We start from the raw sequence: 20,629 nt of genomic DNA on the forward strand, positions 1-20,629 counted from the left end.
TTTGCTACACTGAGCTCTGATCTGATGTGGTAATACTTTGGACAGGACCCTTTTGGCCAGCCATGTTGAATGTGTGTCATCACTGTTTGTAGTTCTGTGTCGTTTACTGTTTCCTCACTTATCCGTTTTGACATTGAGTCAGACACTGGTAGGGACTCAAAAATCATGTTTACATGTTCCTCTACTTCCTTGTCAGTGGAACTCATGTGACTCAGTTCTGGCGCTCGTGATAGTGCATCTGCTAACACTGAGTGCTTGCCAGGTGTGTACATCAAGTCGAAATCATACCTTTGTAGTTTCATCATGAGGCGCTGAATTCTTGGCGACATCTCATTCAGGTTCTTTTTAATGATGGACACTAGAGGGCGGTGGTCTGTCTCAACTGTGAAGGTAGGAAGGCCATAAACATAACAGTGAAATATTTCCAGTCCATAGGTCAACCCTAGGCATTCCTTCTCGATCTGAGCATATTTGGTCTCAGTTTTAGTCATAGACCTAGAAGCATATGCTATTGGCTTCCAGTTTTCATCTTCAGCCTGTAGTAAGACAGCACCAAGTCCATCTTTTGATGCATCTGTTGAGATCTTGAGTCTCTTAGTTGGATCATAGTAAGCTAACACAGGTGCAGTTGTGAGAGTGGTTTTTAAGATGTTCCACTCACGCTCATGTCGGCTTGTCCACTTGAATTCTGTAGAGTCATGAAGTAGCTCTCTCAAGGCTGAAGTTTTCACTGACAAATTGGGAATAAACTTTCCAATGAAATTGATCATTCCCATGATTCTGAGCACACCTTTTCTGTCTGTTGGATGAGGCATGCTGAGGATGGCTTTGATCTTTCTCTCATCTGGCGCGATCCCTTTTGCAGACAGCTTATCTCCAAGAAATGTTATTTCCTGCACACCAAATTGGCATTTGGCACGATTTAATTTCAGTCCATTCTCACTTATTCTTTGGAGTACTTTTGACAGTCTTTGATTGTGTTCCTGTAGAGTGGAGCCCCAGATGACCACGTCATCTACATAACAGCGAACCCCCTCAAGTCCTTCTAGCATATTGTCCATAGCACGATGAAAGATCTCTGAGGCAGAGATTATTCCAAATGACATTCTTAAAAACCTGTACCTGCCAAAAGGAGTGTTGAAGGTACAGTATTTGGAGCTTTCTTCATCCAGCTTTATTTGCCAGAATCCCTGAGCCGCATCCAGCTTTGAGAAGTATTGTGCTCCAGCCATTTCACTTACGATCTCTTCACGTTTTGGAATCTGGTAATGCTCACGTTTAATGTTTTGGTTTAGGTCACCAGGGTCCATACATATTCTCAGTTCTTTATTTCTGTTCTTTTTGTCGACACATACCATAGAGTTCACCCACTCTGTTGGCTCCTCTACTTTCGTTATTACCTGTAACTTGCACATCCTGTCCAGCTCCATTTTAAGACGGTCCCGAAGTGGTGCAGGCACTCTCCTTGGAGCATGAATCACCGGCGTTGCCGCCTCTTTCAGTTGGATTCTGTATGTGTAAGGTAGGCATCCCAAGCCTTTGAACACATCCTCATACTGTTGTACAATGGACTCTACTGTTTGTGCATCTTGTGAGAAGCTAATGTGATAGACTCTCTTTACCAGGTTTAGTTTCTTTGAAGTGGCCCCACCAAGCAGCGACTCACGGCCCTCAGGTACAACAGTAAACAGTACATGGAAGTCTTTGTTCTTTACTGTCACTTTAAGCCTGCACTGACCTCTGCTTTCAATTTCCTTTCCATTGTAGTCTTTTAGAGCCACTCTTTTGTTAATTATTCTGGGCTTTTGTTTCATCGCCTGAATTTCTGTCATGCTGATTAAGTTTGCTTGAGCCCCTGTGTCAATCCTCAGTGCTACTAATGCACCACTGACTGGGAGTGACACAATCCATGTTTCTTCTGGGTGTTTCTCATTTTCTTCTTTGGGATCTGCGTTGTCGCCTGAGACCATGCCCACAAAGAATGTCTCACTCAAGTCAGTTTCTTCAACCAGCCGCACAGATTTGGATTTGCCCTTTGCTAGACACTGTTTTGCAAAATGATTTTTTCCATTGCATTTTGCACACTTTTTACCATAAGCAGGGCACTGCCTGGGTTCATGCTTGTTACCACAGCGTTTGCAGGAGTAAGTCATGGTTTCTGAGTCTCTGTTTTGTGACATATTTCTTCTTGTCTTGTTTTTGACAACAGCCACTTTTGCACTTTCATGAGCTGCAGCCATATTTGACTCATTGAATGTCTTTGCATGCTGCTGGGCTAGCTCAGCTGCATGGCACATTCTCTCTGCCTCCTCCAAAGTTAGCTTAGCCTCTCTCAGCAGTCTTTCCCTCGTGCGTTTGTCATGAGTGCCGTACACAATCTGGTCACGAATCATAGAGTCTTTTAGATGACCAAACTCACATGACTGTGCCTTTAGCTTCAAGTCCGTGATAAAGCTATCAAAAGTCTCTTCTGGCTGTTGCACACGTGATCGAAACACGTACCTTTCATAAACAGTGTTCTTCTGCGGCGAACAGTGCGCATCAAACTTTTCAATCACTTTATCATACCTTTGTTTATCATCAGCTTGTTCAAATTCAAACGTGTTGAAGACTTCTATGGCTTGGGGACCCGCCACGGTGAGTAGTAAAGCAATCTTCCTGACGTCGGACTTGGATTCCAATCCCAAAGCAGCGAGATACAGCTCGAACTGCTGCTTAAAAGACCGCCAGTTGCTGTCCGCATTACCGACGAGTTTCAGTCCCTCCGGTGGCCTCAGCGCCTCCATCTTGAACAAAAACTGCTGCACGAGTCGGTTTTCACTCCTGGTACCATGTGTTGTTCTTGTTAAAAAATGATGAGGTATCACTTTTATGAACAAATGAGCTTGTGCTCAAACTTTAATAAAGCAGTTTAGCATCGTTGCTTTACATACATTTCTCCATGTTACTCCAAGTGTCTTCTTCTTCTTGTTCCTGCCTGATAACCTTCCTCAGTTAGCACCTAGTGCCCTCTGGTGGAGACACAACACAATAACATGCATATCACAACAGTGCCGTTATAATCCGCCAGCTCCGCTCGGCACTGCAGACTTTGCACCGAGCTCTTCCCTTTTTTTCTTTAAAGCTTTCCCAAACTTTTGACTTTTCTGGTGTTTTCTTTGTCGTCCTTCCTCCTTTTCGGCAGCATTTTCTTCATTCTGCTCTTCAGCGGTCAGGGGCCAAAAGTATAATCTGTTTTTCTGACCAAACCAACAAACGAAAAGGGAAAAAATGGCTCAATTTTCCTTTTTTCGTTTTCAACCAAAAAACGAAAAAACAGTTTTTTCTTTCTCAATTCAAAACCAAAAACAAAACCAACACAAGCAAATTACTGCCACATTTTGTTTTTTGGATTTCAATTTTTCGTTTTTTCGTTTCAGGTCTCAAAACGAAAAAACAGAAGCACGTGACCCCTGACGTCACGGGTCAAATGGACTCCCTACCAAAATAAAAGCCTTACTAATAAATGGGCAATAAAAAATGAATTATGTTAAATAGCGTTTTTATTTTTGCACAGCATTTATTGCATACACTACTAGGCTTGTGATAATGTTAGAAAATAATAATTATTATTATTATTAACAACAATGCTTGTGGTGTAGCTACACAAAAGCCAAATTTAAAAAGTTGCATGTGGCAAACAGTGATGCCTTTAGGCTTCTAATGAAGGTCCGTCAGTGGACCAGTGCGAGCCAGTTGTTTGTGCAAAATAATGTCAGAACACTGAGGCTGTTATTAGAAATGTTATTTTTAAGTTTATTAAGCGACTCATGGACTCTGATGATAAAATTATTCAAGCTTTTGTCAAACCTGGCAGAGCAGTGTCTGGTGCACCTCTGAGCTCTGGAGACACTGGAGGGAGTGTTTAGTTTATATGTGTAGCGCTCTTTTTCTGTTTTGTTGCTGTCTTTAGTATTTGTGTGTAATTTTATGGACCATTTCGAGTCTGGAATAAAGAATGAAGAAAGAAGAAAGAGGAGCATGCTGCTGTTTGTCCATAGGAGCATATGAACATTGTAAGATCCTGACGGCCCGAACGCACTGGACACGGAAGCGTCGCGGAGGCGCCGCGCGCCGCGAACGTCTCCGCGCCGGCGCTTGGCTGTTCGTATTGGAGGCTGTCTGCTGCCTGCTCTCCGCTGGTCACACATCGACTGCACTCAGCTGATCCGTCTGCTCTCGGTTTTCCTCTGTCTCGCTCTGCCGGGATGGAGGTGTGTTCTGGTGACCTGTGGAGAGACTTTTTCTCCTCCTGTCCTCTTTTTTTCTGCATCACGCAAATCTCTGTCGCTGTGTGTGTGTGTGTGTGTGTGTGTGTGTGTGTGTGTGTGTGTGTGTGTGTGTGAGCGTGTGTGTGTGTGTGTGTGTGTGTGTGTGTGTGTGTGTGTGTGTGTGTGTTTGATTGGGTGCATACGTGCATGTCTGTTTGTGTGTGTGTGTCCATCTCTCTTGTGATTAGACCCAGTGACAGACGGACGAGCAACACCGTAACTAATCGTCATTTAATTTTTTAATTTGAAAATTGACCGGATTCTCTTGCCTTTTCTGTTTCCGACTTCCTGTCTGGTCCGATCTGCTTGGTACTTACTTACTTACTTACTTGGCCTTTAAACCCCTAGAGGGGCATAGGCCATCCACAACAGTCCGCCAGCGTCCACGGTCCTGGGCGATTCGCTCCAGCTCCCTCCAGGTGTAGCCGGTCTGCTTGGCGTCCGCCTCCAGGTCTCTTCTCCAGGTGTTCTTTGGTCGGCCTCTCTTTCTCTTCCCCTGAGGATTCCAGGTCCAGGCCTGTCGTGTGATGTTTGTTGATGGTTTCCTCGGGGTATGCCCTATCCATTTCCATCTTCTCCTCCTGATCTCTTCTTCTGCTGGCACTCGGTTGGTTCTTTCCCAGAGATCTGCATTACTGATGGTATTTGGCCAGTGGATCTTTAGAATTCTTCGCAGGCATAAATTGATGAAGGTCTGGACTCTTTTGATGGTGGTCTTTGTTGTTCTCCATGTCTCTGCTCCATATAGAAGGACTGATTTGACGTTGGAGTTGAACAGGCAGATTTTGGTACGAGATGTTATAAGGTTGGGTTGCCAGATGTTCTTTAGCGCTATGAACGTTGTTCTTGCCTTCCTGCTTAATCCAGCTTGACAGTTGCCGCTCTCAGCGCTCGCGGTTCGCGTGAAAAATAGAACGAAGCGGAGCGGGCGCTGCAGAGCGCGAGCCGCGGCGCGCGGCGCTCCCCGGCGTGTTGTGTGCGGCCGGTCAGATGGACATGGGAGGCGATCAGAAGCGCCGTGCGCGCGTCCAGTGCGTCCGGGCCGTCAGTCCCTCAACTGAATACTGGATTTTCTTCTAAATTGGCTCACACTGCCATCTACTGGGCGAAAAAGGGAAACGTTTCTCATCAGCACCGCCGTGCAGCTGACATGTCACAAAGTTAAAATGACCGTATTTTATGATCAACAGACATGTCACACTTACCGAAAAGGTGAACACTTAACGATCTCGCGTCCTCGAATTAGATGTATGCAGGCCAGGCAGCAGACCTGGAATCATTATTATTATTATAATTATTCTCATAGTAGTAGTAGTAGTATTGTTGTTAATAATAATAATTATTGTTATTATTATTTTCCAACATTATCACAAGCCTAGTAGTGTATGGAATAAATGCTGTGCAAAAATAAAAACGCTATTTAACGTAATTTATCTTTTATTGCCCATTTATTAGTAAGGCTTTTATTTTGGTAGGGAGTCCATTTGATCCGTGACGTCAGGGGTCACGTGCTTCTGTTTTTTCGTTTTGAGACCTGAAACAAAAAAACGAAAAATTGAAATCCAAAAAACAAAATGTGGCCGTAATTTGCTTGTGTTGGTTTTGTTTTTGGTTTTGAATTGAGAAAGAAAAAACTGTTTTTTCGTTTTTTGGTTGACAACGAAAAAAGGAAAATTGAGCCATTTTTTCCTTTTTCGTTTGTTGGTTTGGTCAGAAAAACAGATTATACTTTTGGCCCCTGACCCCTGACCTTCAGCGCCCCGCCGCGCCGCGTCCGACGCGTCGGCGTCTCGTCGCTGGTGGAACGCGCGTTCTCATTTGTTTTCAATTCTATTTTGACACAAAATCGCGGAAAGCATTTGGCGGTGTGAACGCAGCTTTATCCATTTCTCGCGTCGTTTCCCCGCGCTGTGCTCCATGGCTGTGTTCGAAACCGCATACTGCCTACTACCATACTAACCTACTGAGTATGCAGTGGCAGTGTGCCATTTTGAGTATGCGAGAAGTTCCCGATGCATCGTGTGTTCACTACTCACACTGAAATTACCCAAGATGCAACGCGACGGACAGCGGTTGCGCCAGACAGAGCTTGCGCCGCCTGGCGGCCGGCGGGTGTGTGTGTGTGTGTGTAGTGGGGGGGGCCCGGGGCGGGGTCCTGGCCCCACGATCTGGGTCCGGCCCCGGAGGGTGTGAGAAAACTCTGCGCTCGCCGGCGGGCTCGCCGCTGGGGTGGCGCGCTCCGTAGGGACCGCTGGGTGAGACGGCGCGTCTCGGTCCCGCTGCCGACCGGTGGGCGGGGGAGCCGGTCGGAGTGGCGGGGGGGGCCGGCGGCGTGACCCGCGGGTCGCCCGCCACCAGAGCCCGACCGGGCCTGGAGGCCGGGCCGCCGGGTCGGGGAGCCGACCGCCACGGCCACCGCGCCGGGCGCCGTGCCGGGCGGGGGCGCCGTGGGGCGCCGTGCCGGGCGGGGGCACCGTGCCGGGCGGGGGCACCGTGCCGGCGGGGGCGCCGTGCCGGGCGGGGGCGCCGTGCCGGGCGGGGGCGCCGTGGCGGGCGGGGGCGCCGTGGCGGGCGGGGTTCGTGTGTTCTCTGCTTCTCTGCTCCTCTGACTCCTCCTGCTGGATCCTGGCTCACATTTCGCCAAATTCGTCCAAACAGAATCCTAGACGGCTGATATTCAGACAAACAAACGCCACACTCGCTCTGAACCTCCACCTGTCGCCTAGTTTAAAAAACAATCTGGATGCAGTTCTACGTTTGAAGAATTTAGAGCTGAAGTGAAATCAGCTTCAGCAGGTCGATTTCGGCTCGGGGAGGAGTGCAATGCATTGTGGGTTATTATGTAGTATGCTGTAGTGTAAACGCTTTGCATACTGTCTGATGGACTGAGTATGCAGGATGCAGTATGGACAGTATGGGTATGGCAGTATGCAGTAGGCAGGATGCGGTTTCCAACACAGCCCGTCTGCTCGCTCCGTCGTGTCCGGGCGGCTCACACTCTCGTGTGGAAACATGCTGCGCTTTAGTTCCGGGCGCTACATGCTAGCAGTTTCACGGTAGTTTCTTCAAAATTTCTTCATGTCATGATAAAAAAAGCCAACAGGCGGTACGGACCGACTTATATGGCACCTAAACCGGCGGAGATTCGGTCTCAATCGGTCCCCGCCGCCATTTTACAGGGAATTTCTCGCCTTGTATTATGTTTATATTATATTATGACGTGTATATACAGAGATAAATAGATATACAAAATTAAACTAAACCAAATATAAATAAAAAATATTAAATTAGCCTATTAAAACCTCCAGTTATTGATAATTATTGAGACGCAGCAGGAGCCTGGCTCTAAACCTGGATATATCCCTGATTAATTGTTATACTCCAGCATCTGCAGCTCTGCCGGCGTCTTCTGAAATATTACTTTATTCATTATAAACATTTGAAAACGCCAAAAATTGCGGCCTCTATCATGCCTCTTTGAATGACGTTTGTAGATTAAAAAAAAAAGTGTAGCATTGAGCGAACTATGATTCACTTAATGCGCTGCGACTTCACTGCGTTGGCCAAACTGCGGTGCAGAGTGAGGCGGACGACCGGACCAAGATGGCGGCCGCATTGCTCGACAGCGCCCCTTGGTGGTAGCGGCCGATGCGGGGCCTGCTCTTTATTATGTCTATGGTCACAACAACAACGCAGCTTCTGTAGCTCGGTCATTCATGAATGACCGAGCTCCGTTCCAGACGATGCCGGCGAGGACCTCTCCACTCCTGCCCCGTACGACTGGGCTGAAGCGAGCGGGGATTTCAGCAGCAGCTTTTCCGTGTCGGCGAAATCCACGCGGCACGATGAGTCCGTCTCCACGTTCTCCAGAGCCAGCCGTCGGAGCGTCCGCTGCGAGCCTGCGGAGCGCCTCGCGGGGCTCTTCACTTCCGCCTCTGAACGCACCGGCCTGGCGCTGCCGCCGCAGCCACCGGAGCCGGCGCAGCGCGACTTTGCACTCGGGCTCGCAACCCGGTCATGGACTCAGACCCGGACTGCGATGCTGTGTCCCGCCGTGCTATCGTTCCAGGCCAGCGCGCAGCGGGACTGCTGTGCGCCGCTCACCGCCAAAAGGGGCGGTGAAAGGCTACCGTGAGCACTGCTGCATGGACGGCTGGCCGCCGGTCTCCGGAGTGCCTGTGACAGAGGACTCCATGAGACTCTGCCTGTTACCCACATCCTCCGCCTGGCCCGGCGTGAAAACCATGCTGCCGTCAGAGAGAGGCAGGCGCATGGCGGGCTGCCGGGATCATGGTTACGCTAACGGCAATCAGGTCTTTGCGCTAGCTAACAACAAGACCCTTCTCCTAGGCTCCATCGATAAGATCTGCCACGAGCGATCTGAGCTGTCGCCGGAGGACATCGAGGAGGTCCAGAACACGGCCGACGTCCTGATGCGCATTTGCCATGCCACCGCCATCAACGGGGGCCAGCCATGGCCAGCGCCCAGCTTGCCATGAGGCACCTGTGGCTCGGCCTCTCCTCCCTCTCGGAGCAGGACCGCAGGGGAGTCCTGGGGCTCCCCCTGTCCGCCGCCTCTCTGTTTGGCCCTGACATACAGGCCATCATCGAGCGCCTGGAGGCGGCGGCGTCAGGCTCCCAGCAGCTCGCCCCGCACCTGCAGCCCCGTCGTGCGCCAAACCTGCAGCGACGACGCCCTGCGGAGCAGCGGAGGTCTGCCCCTTGGAGTTCCCCGGCGCCTGGCCGGGCCCGCTCATCCCGCCGGCCCTCCTCCTCCCGGGGCTCCGACCAGCCGAGACGGTCCCACGCTCCCGAGTCGCGGAGCGCCCCGTCTGCTCGTCTGGCCGACAGGCCCGTTACATCTCTAAAGAGCAACAATCCCCCCTTCTTACCGCGCTTGCATGACTGAAGCATGTCAAGCCCGGCAGGGCTCTCTCCCTCCCTCCCTCCCTCCCTCCCTCATGAAGCGGTTTGGCGAGGTGAGTGGCGCGCTCGCGGCGATGCCCAGGCGCCCCGGCGAGCAGCTGCCCTCCGCCGCGCCTGCCTTTCGGGGCAGGGCGGAGCGCGTCTCCGGCACGCACGCCGCTTCCTCAAGAGAGGGGCGTCGTGCTCTGCGCCGGGTCCTCCGCTTCCTCATCGGCTCCCCCTCCGCTGCGGTTTCCCCGCGCTGCGACCGCGGGAGCGGATCCCCAGCGGCGGGCCGTACGTCGCCGCCTTGAAAGAGGGGCGCGTCGCGCTCAGCACTGGGCCCCTCGCTCCGTCACCGGCTCTGTCTCCCCAACGGTTTCGCCGCGCTGCGACCGCGGGAGCGGGCCACGGCGGCGAGCCGGGCCCGTTGGCCCTCTCGCCGCCGATGACTTACCGGCAGCTCGCAAGCGCTCACGGCTGCGTTTCCCACCTGCGTCTCCCTGCGTGAGCACAGCCCAGCTTCAGGGTGCGAGGCTGGAGGCTTGTTGTGGCTGTCCCGGACGTACGGCCTGTTCACTGCCGTCTTTTTTCGCGCCAATCCTGCCAGCGGGCCAGCTGGGAGTACATTCATCCCTACGGCCTCCGCCTTGGTGAGTGCCAATAGCGAAGCCCGTAGGTGGGCTAAGCATGCACTCGTAGAACTGGAGTTACGTTAAGTAACTACTCATACCCTAGGGGCGACAGTAGCTCAGTTGGTAGAGTGGGTTGTCATTGTGTCCTTGGGCAAGACACTTCACCCACCTCGCTTAAGTATGAAAGTTGTGAGAGTGAATGGTTGTTGGTGGTGGGAGGGGCCGATGGCGCAGACTGGCAGCCTCACTTCCATCAGTCTGCCCCCCCCAGGGCAGCTGTGGCTACAGCAGCAGCTCACCACCACCCAGTATGGAGAGAAGGAAGAATGCAATGTAAAGTGTCTTTGAGTGTCCTGAAAAGCGCTATATAAAACCAATTTATTATTATTATTATTATACCCCTCTGGTACCCATCTGGTACCCTCCTGGTACCCTCCTGGTACTCTCTGACGCCCTCTGGTGGAACTCTGGCTGCAGGAACCCACAGAGACAGTTTGTTTGGAACCTTTTCTAAATGGTCTTCCTGCTGATGTGAGGCAGTTTTTGAACGAGATCAAGTCTCTCTCTCTCACACACACACACACACACACACACACACACACACACACACACACACACACACACACACACACATACACACACCCTGTCACGCTGTGGACTCTGACCACGTCCAGGTTTTATGGGTGTTTTACAGGCAGCGGCTGCAGGGAGGGAAGGTTCTCCCAGTTCTCCTCTTCACCCTGGAAGTCGTCCGATGAGAAGACATGGATGAGACGGGCAGGACGGAGACGGAGACAGAGACGTCCAGGACCTTAAAGTCCTTCCCTCCGTACGGGTCCCTGGGCAGAGGAGACACCTGCCCCACCTGCCGAGGCTCCGGGAGGATCCCCAGAGGTCAGCTGTGCTTCCGTAATTTGGCTCCTGACTCGTTCCCGTCCCGCTCAGACGGACCGTCCGTCTCCTGTCTGTCCCCGCAGGTCACGAGGACCAGCTGGTGGCCGTGATCCCCTGCAACGACGTGAGGCTCAAACCCAGACGGACGTAGGTGGAGCAGCGGCGCTCAGTCTTTCATTTCTGCAGATGCTTTCATGCTAATTCTAATGCTAATGCTAATGCTAATGCTAAGCTAGCACGCTGGACTCCACTGGGGCCGGTTCACACAAGAGTTCCAGTTTTAGGTTCTGTTTCCATGACAACACTGAAAACACAACTTCATGAAAACACTCCCGTTCTGTCTCCATGGAAACGAGAGAAAACTTTTATGAAACATGAGTCCTGGTCCTGGTCCTGGTCCTGGTCCTGGTCTTGGTCCTGGTCTTGGTCCTGGTCCTGGTTCTCTTCCAGGTCCTGACCCTGATCCTGGTCCTGGTCCTAAGCATCATGGCATTAAACAGGTGTCCTGGATTTTGTGGCAGCAAACAGCAAAGTGGCCCCAGAAACGTTTTACGGATTACATGTTATGTAATTCGGATACCCAAAAAAAGTAACTGTAATCTGTTACAGCACATAAAATGTTTTGTAAATCTGGCTCCAGGTACGTCTGATAAAAACACGAATTACTGAAAACCAGATGAACGTAGCAGAGAGTGGAACGCTACGGAACAAACCGCGACATTACCGTAGACGTATAAAGAGTAGACTGGTGTTCCTCCCTGTGCCCAGCAGGGGGCGCACCACAGGAGCCCAGCCATCGTGACAATACTCAGAGCAGTGTGTGTGTGTGTGTGTGTGTGCGCGACTTATTCACACACTGAGCTGTAGTTTACACTGAGCTGGTGAAGTAATCTAAAAGTAACTAAAACGAACCCAGTACATTACTCTCTCATTTCAGTAATTAGAGTAAGTTACTGATGACATTTTCTGACAGGTAACCTTTAATTGTACCGGATTACTTTTTTAAGTGGCCGGCTCCTGGGCACCCTCCGGTGGCCGGCTCCTGGGCGCCCTCCGGTGGCTGGCTCCTGTCTGCCCTCCGGTGGCTGGCTCCTGTCTGCCCTCTAGCGGCCGGCTCCTGGGCGCCCTCCGGCGGCCGGCTCCTGGGCGCCCTCCGGTGGCCGGCTCCTGGGCGCCCTCCGGTGGCTGGCTCCTGTCTGCCCTCCGGCGGCCGGCTCCTGGGCGCCCTCTAGCGGCTGGCTCCTGTCTGCCCTCCGGCGGCCGGCTCCTGGGCGCCCTCCGGCGGCCGGCTCCTGGGCGCCCTCCGGCGGCCGGCTCCTGGGCGCCCTCCGGTGGCCGGCTCCTGGGCGCCCTCCGGCGGCCGGCTCCGGGGCGCCCTCTAGCGGCCGGCTCCTGGGCGCCCTCTGGCGGCCGGCTCCTGTCTGCCCTCCGGTGGCCGGCTCCTGGGCGCCCTCCGGCGGCCGGCTCCTGGGCGCCCTCTAGCGGCCGGCTCCTGGGCGCCCTCCGGCGGCCGGCTCCTGGGCGCCCTCTAGCGGCCGGCTCCTGGGCGCCCTCCGGTGGCGGTGTTGGAGAACGTGGCTGTGCTGTGTTCCAGGTCGCGGTACGTGTGCGCCTCCATGCTGCTCTGCCTGCTGCTCTGCTGCGCCGTCCTCTTCTTCCTCTTCCCCCGCGGCGTCAGCCTCACGCCGGTGTCGGTTCTGTCGGTTCAGGTGTTCTTCACCCCGGACGCCGTGGAGCTGGAAGTCACGGTGAGTGGAGGCCGAGTTCAGCAGAACGCGGTCCAGACAGAACCAGATCCAGATAGGACCAGATGGTCCCGATAAAACCAGACGGTCCAGATAGAACCAGATAGAACCAGATAGAACCAGACGGTCCAGATAGAACCAGATAGAACCAGATAGAACCAGACGGTCCAGATAGAACCAGATAGAGCCAGACGGTCCAGATAGAACCAGATAGAACCAGAAGGTCCAGATAGAACCAGAAGGTCCAGATAGAACCAGATAGAACCAGACGGTCCAGATAGAACCAGATAGAACCAGACGGTCCAGATAGAACCAGATAGAACCAGAAGGTCCAGATAGAACCAGAAGGTCCAGATAGAACCAGATAGAACCAGACGGTCCAGATAGAACCAGACGGTCCAGATAGAACCAGACGGTCCAGATAGAACCACACAGTGTGATTCAGCAGGAGAACGTGGATGTGTTCACAGAACCAAACGGTTCCTCCAGAAGAGACTCTGATCCCAACATGAAGCCAGTTTGACTGAAACCTTCTGGTGTGAAATGTTTTTTAAACTCCTCCTGCAGCTGTTGCATTCTGGGTAATTTCCAGACCCCCAGACAGCGTGGCGTTGAGGCGAGCTTGATAGCCTTGAGCTAGCGGTTTTGGACCACGGGCCTTATGTTTGACGCCGCTGGTAGAAGGTGCGGTCTCCAGTCAGCTGATCCGTGTAGCAGCATCCGGGCTTTACGAGGCTTTACGAGGGTCAAAGGTCGTCCGGCCGTCAGCTGTCTGCGCTCCGCCCTCCAGAACTGCATGGACGTCACCAACCACAACTACGTCCCGGTCCGCATCCTGGACTTCAGCGTCCAGGGCCTGATCGGGGACAGCGTGGTGGGGAAGACCCGGATCGGCAACCTGACGGCGCTGCCGTCCCGCTCCAGGAAGTCGGTGAGCCCCGGGTCCCGGGAGGGGGGGCGCTGACCTCTGACCTCTGACCTTCGGCTGACCTCTGACCCCTCTCCACAGTATGTGGTCCCGACCAACCTGTCCATCACCGACGACGGCCTGATGTGAGACACGCTCCGGACTGCAGGTCAAACTCCACCCGCTCTGCCTCCATGACCTTTGACCTCTGTTCTTAGGACCTACTGCAAGTCCAGCTCCATCAAGATCCACACCCTGTTCCTGCAGCTGCAGTGAGTCTCTGCAGCGCCCCCCGGTGGAGGGGGGGAAGGTCACTGGAAATCAGCTCTCGGGTGGAGGAGGGTTTGGGGGGATTTTCCCAGAATGCCTTGTTTTTAGCTTGAACTGCTTTCAGGTCCTCAAAAGGTGAGCGGGGCTAACGTGGCGTCCTCACTGGCTGTATATGAAGGTGGGCGGGGCTAACGTGGCGTCCCCCACAGCGTCCTCACTGGCTGTATATGAAGGTGGGCGGGGCTAACGTGGCCTCCTCATCATAGAAATACAGAAACTCGACCCCGGTCTGCTGGCTTCTGGTTTACGTGGGAACTTTGACCTTTGTGTCCATAACATGATGATAATATGATCAGTCGATCCACAGAGGATCAATAGTGATCCATAGTGATCTACAGTGATCTACAGTGATCAGAGATCAGCCTGCAGGTTCCAGCTCCGTCCCCGTTTCAGCTGACTGCAGTACCAGGCTCCTGACTGGCTGTGAGACTGCAGCTGATCACCTGATCACCTGATCTCCTGATCACCTGATCTCCTGATCACCTGATCTCCTGATCTCCTGATCACCTGATCTCCTGATCTCCTGATCACCTGATCACCTGATCACCTGATCACCTGATCTCCTGATCTCCTGGTCTCCTGATCTCCTGATCTCCTGATCACCTGGTCTCCTGATCACCTGGTCTCCTGGTCTCCTGTAAACAGGTTTCTGTCTCCAGTCAGCTGGTGCTGAGCCTCAGGTGTCTGTCCCCAGGTTGACCCTGGACGTGTCCTACCTGGCCCACTCGGAGCAGCTCTCTCTGGAAACCTTCGAGTACATCGACTGCGGCAGCAACTCCACCGTCCCGCATCCCATCACCGGCTGAGCCCGGGGACGAAGGGGGACGAGGGGGGACGAGGGGGGACGGACCGGGACCAACCGGGACCAACCGGAACCAGCTGGGACAGACCGGGACGACCGGGACGACCACGGCCTGACAGATCAACATGTGAACAAACGGTTTCCTGCTTTTCTCAGATCGTCCTCCACAAACAGGAAGTGCTTTTCTCTGAAGGACTGGTAGAGGGAGCCAAACACCAGGAACCCTGACCTGACCCTGACCCCTGACCTGACCCTGAACCCTCACCTGAAACCTGACCTGAACCCTGAACCTGATCCTGAACCTGACCCCTGACCCCTGACCCTGACCCTGACCTGAGCCTGAACCCTGAACCCTGACCCCGCCCCCGCCCTGCCTGGCAGGTCTCTGCTGGACGTCCTGGCTGACCTGTGGGCTGACCTCTGGGCTGACCTCTGGGCTGACCTCTGGGCTGACCTCTGGGGTGACCTCTGGGCTGACCTGTGGGCTGACCTCTGGGCTGACCTCTGGGCTGACCTCTGGGCTGACCTCTGGGGTGACCTCTGGGCTGACCTCTGGGCTGACCTCTCGGGTGACCTCTGGGCTGACCTCTGGGGTGACCTCTGGGGTGACCTCTGGGCAGACCTCTGGGGTGACCTCTGGGCTGACCTCTGGGGTGACCTCTGGGCTGACCTCTGGGGTGACCTCTGGGGTGACCTCTGGGCTGACCTCTGGGGTGACCTCTGGGCTGACCTCTGGGGTGACCTCTGGGGTGACCTCTGGGCTGACCTCTGGGGTGACCTCTGGGCAGACCTCTGGGGTGACCTCTGGGGTGACCTCTGGGCTGACCTCTGGGCTGACCTCTGGGGTGACCTCTGGGCTGACCTCTGGGGTGACCTCTGGGGTGACCTCTGGGCAGACCTCTGGGGTGACCTCTGGGGTGACCTCTGGGCTGACCTCTGGGCTGACCTCTGGGGTGACCTCTGGGCTGACCTCTGGGGTGACCTCTGGGCTGACCTCTGGGGTGACCTCTGGGCTGACCTCTGGGCTGACCTCTGGGGTGACCTCTGGGCTGACCTCTGGGCTGACCTCTGGGCTGACCTCTGGGCTGACCTCTGGGGTCTGCTCAGTATCTGATGTGAGAAAAGCTCCAAAGCCTGAGAAGACCTGGAAGCGGTCTCAGTGCCCTGTCAGTCAGCACAGGTCAAAGGTCGCCACCCAGATCTGTGAGGAAACGCTTTCGGTTTGGAAGCTCAGTTTGATGAATGAATGAATAAATGGATGGATGGATGGATGGATGGATGAATGGATGAATGGATGGATGAATGGATGAATGGATGAAGCTCTCATCTGCTGTTTCATCAGTTCATTCAGAATCAGCATCATTTCTGCATCCAGTCCAGATGTAGACCAGGACCGGCAGGGTGGGGGGTCGGAGGGACGGGGTCAAGGGTCACGGAGCCTTTTCCCAGCAGCACTGTGTCCTGAGGAGATGATCCAGAGGAAGTCCAGCTGTCTGTCCAGCATCTCCGAGCTCTGAGGGACTAATAAAGACCAGCAGGACCAAAAGACGCTTCAGTCCTTCACTGTGTCCGTCTGTCTGTCTCACTTCAATCTGTCCGTGACCCCGCCCACCTCTCCAGTCTGGGCTCTGCTCCTGACCCGGGTTCTGTTTCTGACCCGGCTGTGGAACCCGGCTGTGGAACCCGGCTTTAGAACCCGGCTGTTGAACCCGGCTTTAGAACCCGGCTGTGGAACCCGGCTGTGGAACCCGGCTGTAGAACCCGGCTGTAGAACCCGGCTTTAGAACCCGGCTGTGGAACCCGGCTGTAGAACCCGGCTTTAGAACCCGGCTGTAGAACCCAGCTGTGGAACCCGGCTGTAGAACCCGGCTTTAGAACCCGGCTGTAGAACCCGGCTTTAGAACCCGGCTGTGGAACCCGGCTGTGGAACCCGGCTGTGGAACCCGGCTGTTGAACCCGGCTTTAGAACCCGGCTGTAGAACCCGGCTTTAGAACCCGGCTGTTGAACCCGGCTTTAGAACCCGGCTGTAGAACCCGGCTGTAGAACCCAGCTTTAGAACCCGGCTGTAGAACCAGGCTGTGGAACCCGGCTGTGGAACCCGGCCGTCGGACGGTTGGAGCGCCGCCAGCTGCACACAGGAGCCATAAATCAGTTCTGTAGTTTGACCAGCAGGGGGAGCAGGAGGGGGACAGCATGGAGACCCAGGTGAGGAGCAGGTGTGAGAGGGACAGAGGGACAGAAGGACTGAAGGACAGAGGGACTGAAGGAAAGACAGACAGGGACAGAGGGACAGAGGGACAGCAGGTTGTCTCCTGGCCGTGTCCGTTGGTGTGTTGATGAAGAGGCGGAGCAGCGTCTGCTGTTGCCGTGGTAACGGACCGCAGGCTTCACGCAGAGAGGAAAACAAACCGGCAGCCAAAGACACAGAGAGTGGACTTATTGATGGACTCGCCGTGGACACGCGTCCAGAACCGTCCTCCCTCCCCACCCTCAGAGGGACCCGGTGTCCCGGGACAGACTGCTAGAGGACGGGACAGACTGCTGCACCAAGGATCGCGGGGACGGAATCAGCGGATCAATTGGACATCAGCTGTGGACTTCTGGACAGCTGCAGGAACCAGCAGGACACACCTGGACAGCTGGACACCTGGACAGACTGGAGTCAACAGGAAGGGGGCGGAGCTTCAAGCAGGAGACAAGAGGACAACGACCACCAGAGGAACCGTGACAGGACAGGAGAGGAACCGGGGACGGACCAGGCCACAGGAAGGATGGGAGACAAGGAGACAGAGACACACACAGGGACACCTGCTGTCCAAATAACACACACACACACACACACACACACACAGAATCTGTTGCTGCCATGGCCGCACACTGCATCTCCTCCATCGCCATGGAAACGTGCAGTGAGGACAGGACGAGGCTGGAGGGGAACTGGGTCAGGACCAGGAGCTTCCAGACCTGGTCCTGGTCCTGGTCCTGGTCCTGGTCCTGGTCCTGGTCCTGATCCCTGAACCTGAACCTGATCCTGATCCCTGAACGTGAACCTGAACCTGAACCTGATCCTGATCCCTGAACGTGAACCTGATCCTGAACCTGAACCTGATCCTGATCCCTGAACGTGAACCTGAACCTGAACCTGAACCTGAACCTGATCCTGATCCTGGTCCTGATCCCTGAACCTGATCCTGATCCTGATCCTGATCCTGATCCCTGAACCTGAACCTGAACCTGAACCTGATCCTGATCCTGATCCTGATCCCTGAACCTGAACCTGAACCTGAACCTGAACCTGAACCTGATCCTGGTCCTGATCCTGGTCCTGATCCTGATCCTGATCCTGATCCTGATCATGATCCTGATCCTGATCCTGGTCCTGATCCTGGTCCTGATCCTGGTCCTGATCCTGATCCTGATCCTGATCCTGATCATGATCCTGATCCTGATCCTGGTCCTGATCCTGATCCTGGTCCTGATCCTGGTCCTGATCCTGGTCTTCAGAGCGTCTTCACCTCACATAAACGAGACTGAGAGACGAATTGATGCTAGAAGACACTCAGGGGTCCAACATAAGGGCCGTGGGCCAAAATTGGCCCCCACCAGAAGAGCCTCCGATCCACCAAACCACCGAGGAACAGAACCTCACAGCGCCACAGAGTCCAAGAAATACCCAGCATGCAACAGGACTTACAACTCAGAGCATGTTTTCACTCCACAAGGGTCCAGGAAGTCCGCTTCATGCTGAGACTGGAGTCAGTTCCTGGTCCGGTCCGGTCCGGACCGGATGAAACTGGACCGAACCGGGTCAGTCTGCCCCCCCTCACAAACATCCTGTAGGACCTGTTCAGACCGAAGAGAAGAGAACGGTTCTTCTGAGGGTGCTGCGGCTCCCCCTGCTGGCCGGTTGTCTTCTAACATGCAGGAACAGGTTTTTCTGTCATGGTTCCAGGGTCAAAGGTCAGACACAGAACCAGGACAGAACCAGGACGGAACCCGGGAGGAACCAGGACGGAACCGGGACGGAACCAGGGAGAACCCGGGTCTGTTTGTTCCAGCCTGAGGAGAACCGGTCCTGCTGGGCGGGGCAGCTGGACGGAGAACCGCTCAGAGCTCCTGGGTTCCTGTGGACAGGAAGAGGAACCTGCTTCGTCCAATCAGAGCGCTGCTCAGCACCCGGAGCTCCGGACCACTCAGTCCTCCATCGTCCTTCCTGTGACCTCTGACCTCTGAGTGACCTTTGTGCTCAGACGATTCTGCTTTCTGTGCAGCATCTGAAGTCAGAGCGCAGTGGGAGGAGCCTGAGAGAACCTCCACCCTCCTCCTCCTCCTCCTTCATCCTCCTCCTTCATCCTTCATCCTCCTCCTTCATCCTCCTCCTCCTCCTCTTTCATCCTCCTCCTCCTCCTCCTCCTCTTTCATCCTCCTTCATCCTCCTCCTCCTTCATCCTCCTCCTTCATCCTCCTCCTCCTCCTCCTTCCTCCTCCTCCTCCTCCTTCCTCCTCCTCCTCCTCCTCCTTCATCCTCCTCCTTCATCCTCCTCCTTCCTCCTCCTCCTCCTCCTCCTCCTCCTCCTTCATCCTCCTCCTTCCTCCTCCTCCTCCTCCTCCTCCTCCTCCTTCATCCTCCTCCTTCATCCTTCATCCTCCTCCTTCATCCTCCTCCTTCATCCTCCTCCTCCTCCTCCTTCTTCCTCCTCCTCCTCCTCCTCCTTCCTCCTCCTCCTCATCTCTCCTCCTCCTTCATCCTCCTCCTCCTTCCTCCTCCTCCTCCTCCTCCTTCCTCCTCCTCCTCATCTCTCCTCCTCCTCCTCCTCCTCCTCCTTCATCCTCCTCCTCCTCATCTCTCCTCCTCCTTCATCCTCCTCCTCCTTCCTCCTCCTCCTCCTCCTCCTTCCTCCTCCTCCTCATCTCTCCTCCTCCTCCTCCTCCTCCTCCTTCATCCTCCTCCTCCTCATCTCTCCTCCTCCTCCCGTCCCAGGTCTGTCTCTGGAGCGTCTGGGGTGTGTCTGCCCAGGAGGGAGGGTGGAGGAGGGCTGGAGGAGGGGTGGAGGCTGCTGGTCAAGTTTCCTCCAGCAGCAGGAGGAAACAGGAAGTTTAGATTCAACCCAGAAAATAAAAGCTTTCAGGCTGATTCCCTCCTGCTGCTGCTTCACTTCTCCAGCTGGTCCTCGTCCCCCAGGTCGTCCTCAGCAACTGATTACACACACACACACACACACACATACACACACACACACACACACACACACACACACACACACACACACACACACACACACAGAATCTGTTGCTGCCATGGCCGCACACTGCATCTCCTCCATCGCCATGGAAACGATACTAAAATTCATAATAACAATAATAATTGTTATTATTATATAATTAATTAACTAATTACAATCAATAAATATTATTATTATTATTATTATTATTATTATTATTATTATTATTATTATTATTGTTATTATTATTAGTGTTATTATTGTTATTATTATTATTAGTGTTATTATTATTATTATTATTATTATTGTTATTATTATTAGTGTTATTATTGTTATTATTATTATTAGTGTTATTATTATCATGGTCATCATAAGGGTAAAACGTGTCCCTGTTGCTGCAGCAGCTTCACGCAGCTGACTGAAGACATTCTGATTGGCTGCGCCCCCTGGAGGCCGCAGCAGCTCCTGCGTCCTCCTGTCTGTCCTCTGAGAGACGCCTGTCTCCAGGGTCTCTGCCGTCTTCTTCAAACGGACATCGTTTATGAAACGTTGCCGCGTGAACACGAAACGTCCTGAAACGGAGCCGTTGCCGCGCAAACGGCGCACGGTCCCGCTTTATGTTGAAAGGGCGAGCGGAAGTGCTGCCGCAGCCCGTCCGACCTGGAACCGCTCGCGCATCTTCACACACCTTGTGGACACGGAGGTGGCGCGCGCACGACGCACGTGCGGAGGTAAGATGACGAGGCTCGCGAGCCTGTGGCGCCCCGCCGTCTAGAGGGGGAGGAGCAGAAGACAGAAGAGCCATGAAGAAGCACCTGAGCCCCTCCAAGCAGCCGCAGCCCCCCCCGGCGGAGGACGCCGCTCCGCCCCCGCCCGGC

At 54.1% G+C, this 20,629-nt stretch overlaps 1 protein-coding gene across 1 annotated transcript in view; it reads left to right on the forward strand.

Annotated features, from left to right (window-relative positions):
* Positions 1-10,614: 10,614 nt before the first annotated feature.
* The window catches only part of LOC115385522 (transmembrane protein 106B-like), an 11,726-nt gene continuing 1,711 nt past the window's right edge, over positions 10,615-20,629 (forward strand). Inside the window, exons 1-6 of the mRNA XM_030087587.1 lie at positions 10,615-10,744; positions 10,828-10,891; positions 12,339-12,492; positions 13,280-13,420; positions 13,499-13,542; positions 13,615-13,668. Coding sequence (XP_029943447.1) covers positions 10,615-10,744; positions 10,828-10,891; positions 12,339-12,492; positions 13,280-13,420; positions 13,499-13,542; positions 13,615-13,668 — 587 coding nt within the window. The remainder of the gene's footprint in view (positions 10,745-10,827; positions 10,892-12,338; positions 12,493-13,279; positions 13,421-13,498; positions 13,543-13,614; positions 13,669-20,629) is intronic.

Source organism: Salarias fasciatus, unplaced genomic scaffold (assembly GCF_902148845.1).
Source record: "Salarias fasciatus unplaced genomic scaffold, fSalaFa1.1, whole genome shotgun sequence".
NCBI lineage: Eukaryota > Metazoa > Chordata > Actinopteri > Blenniiformes > Blenniidae > Salarias > Salarias fasciatus.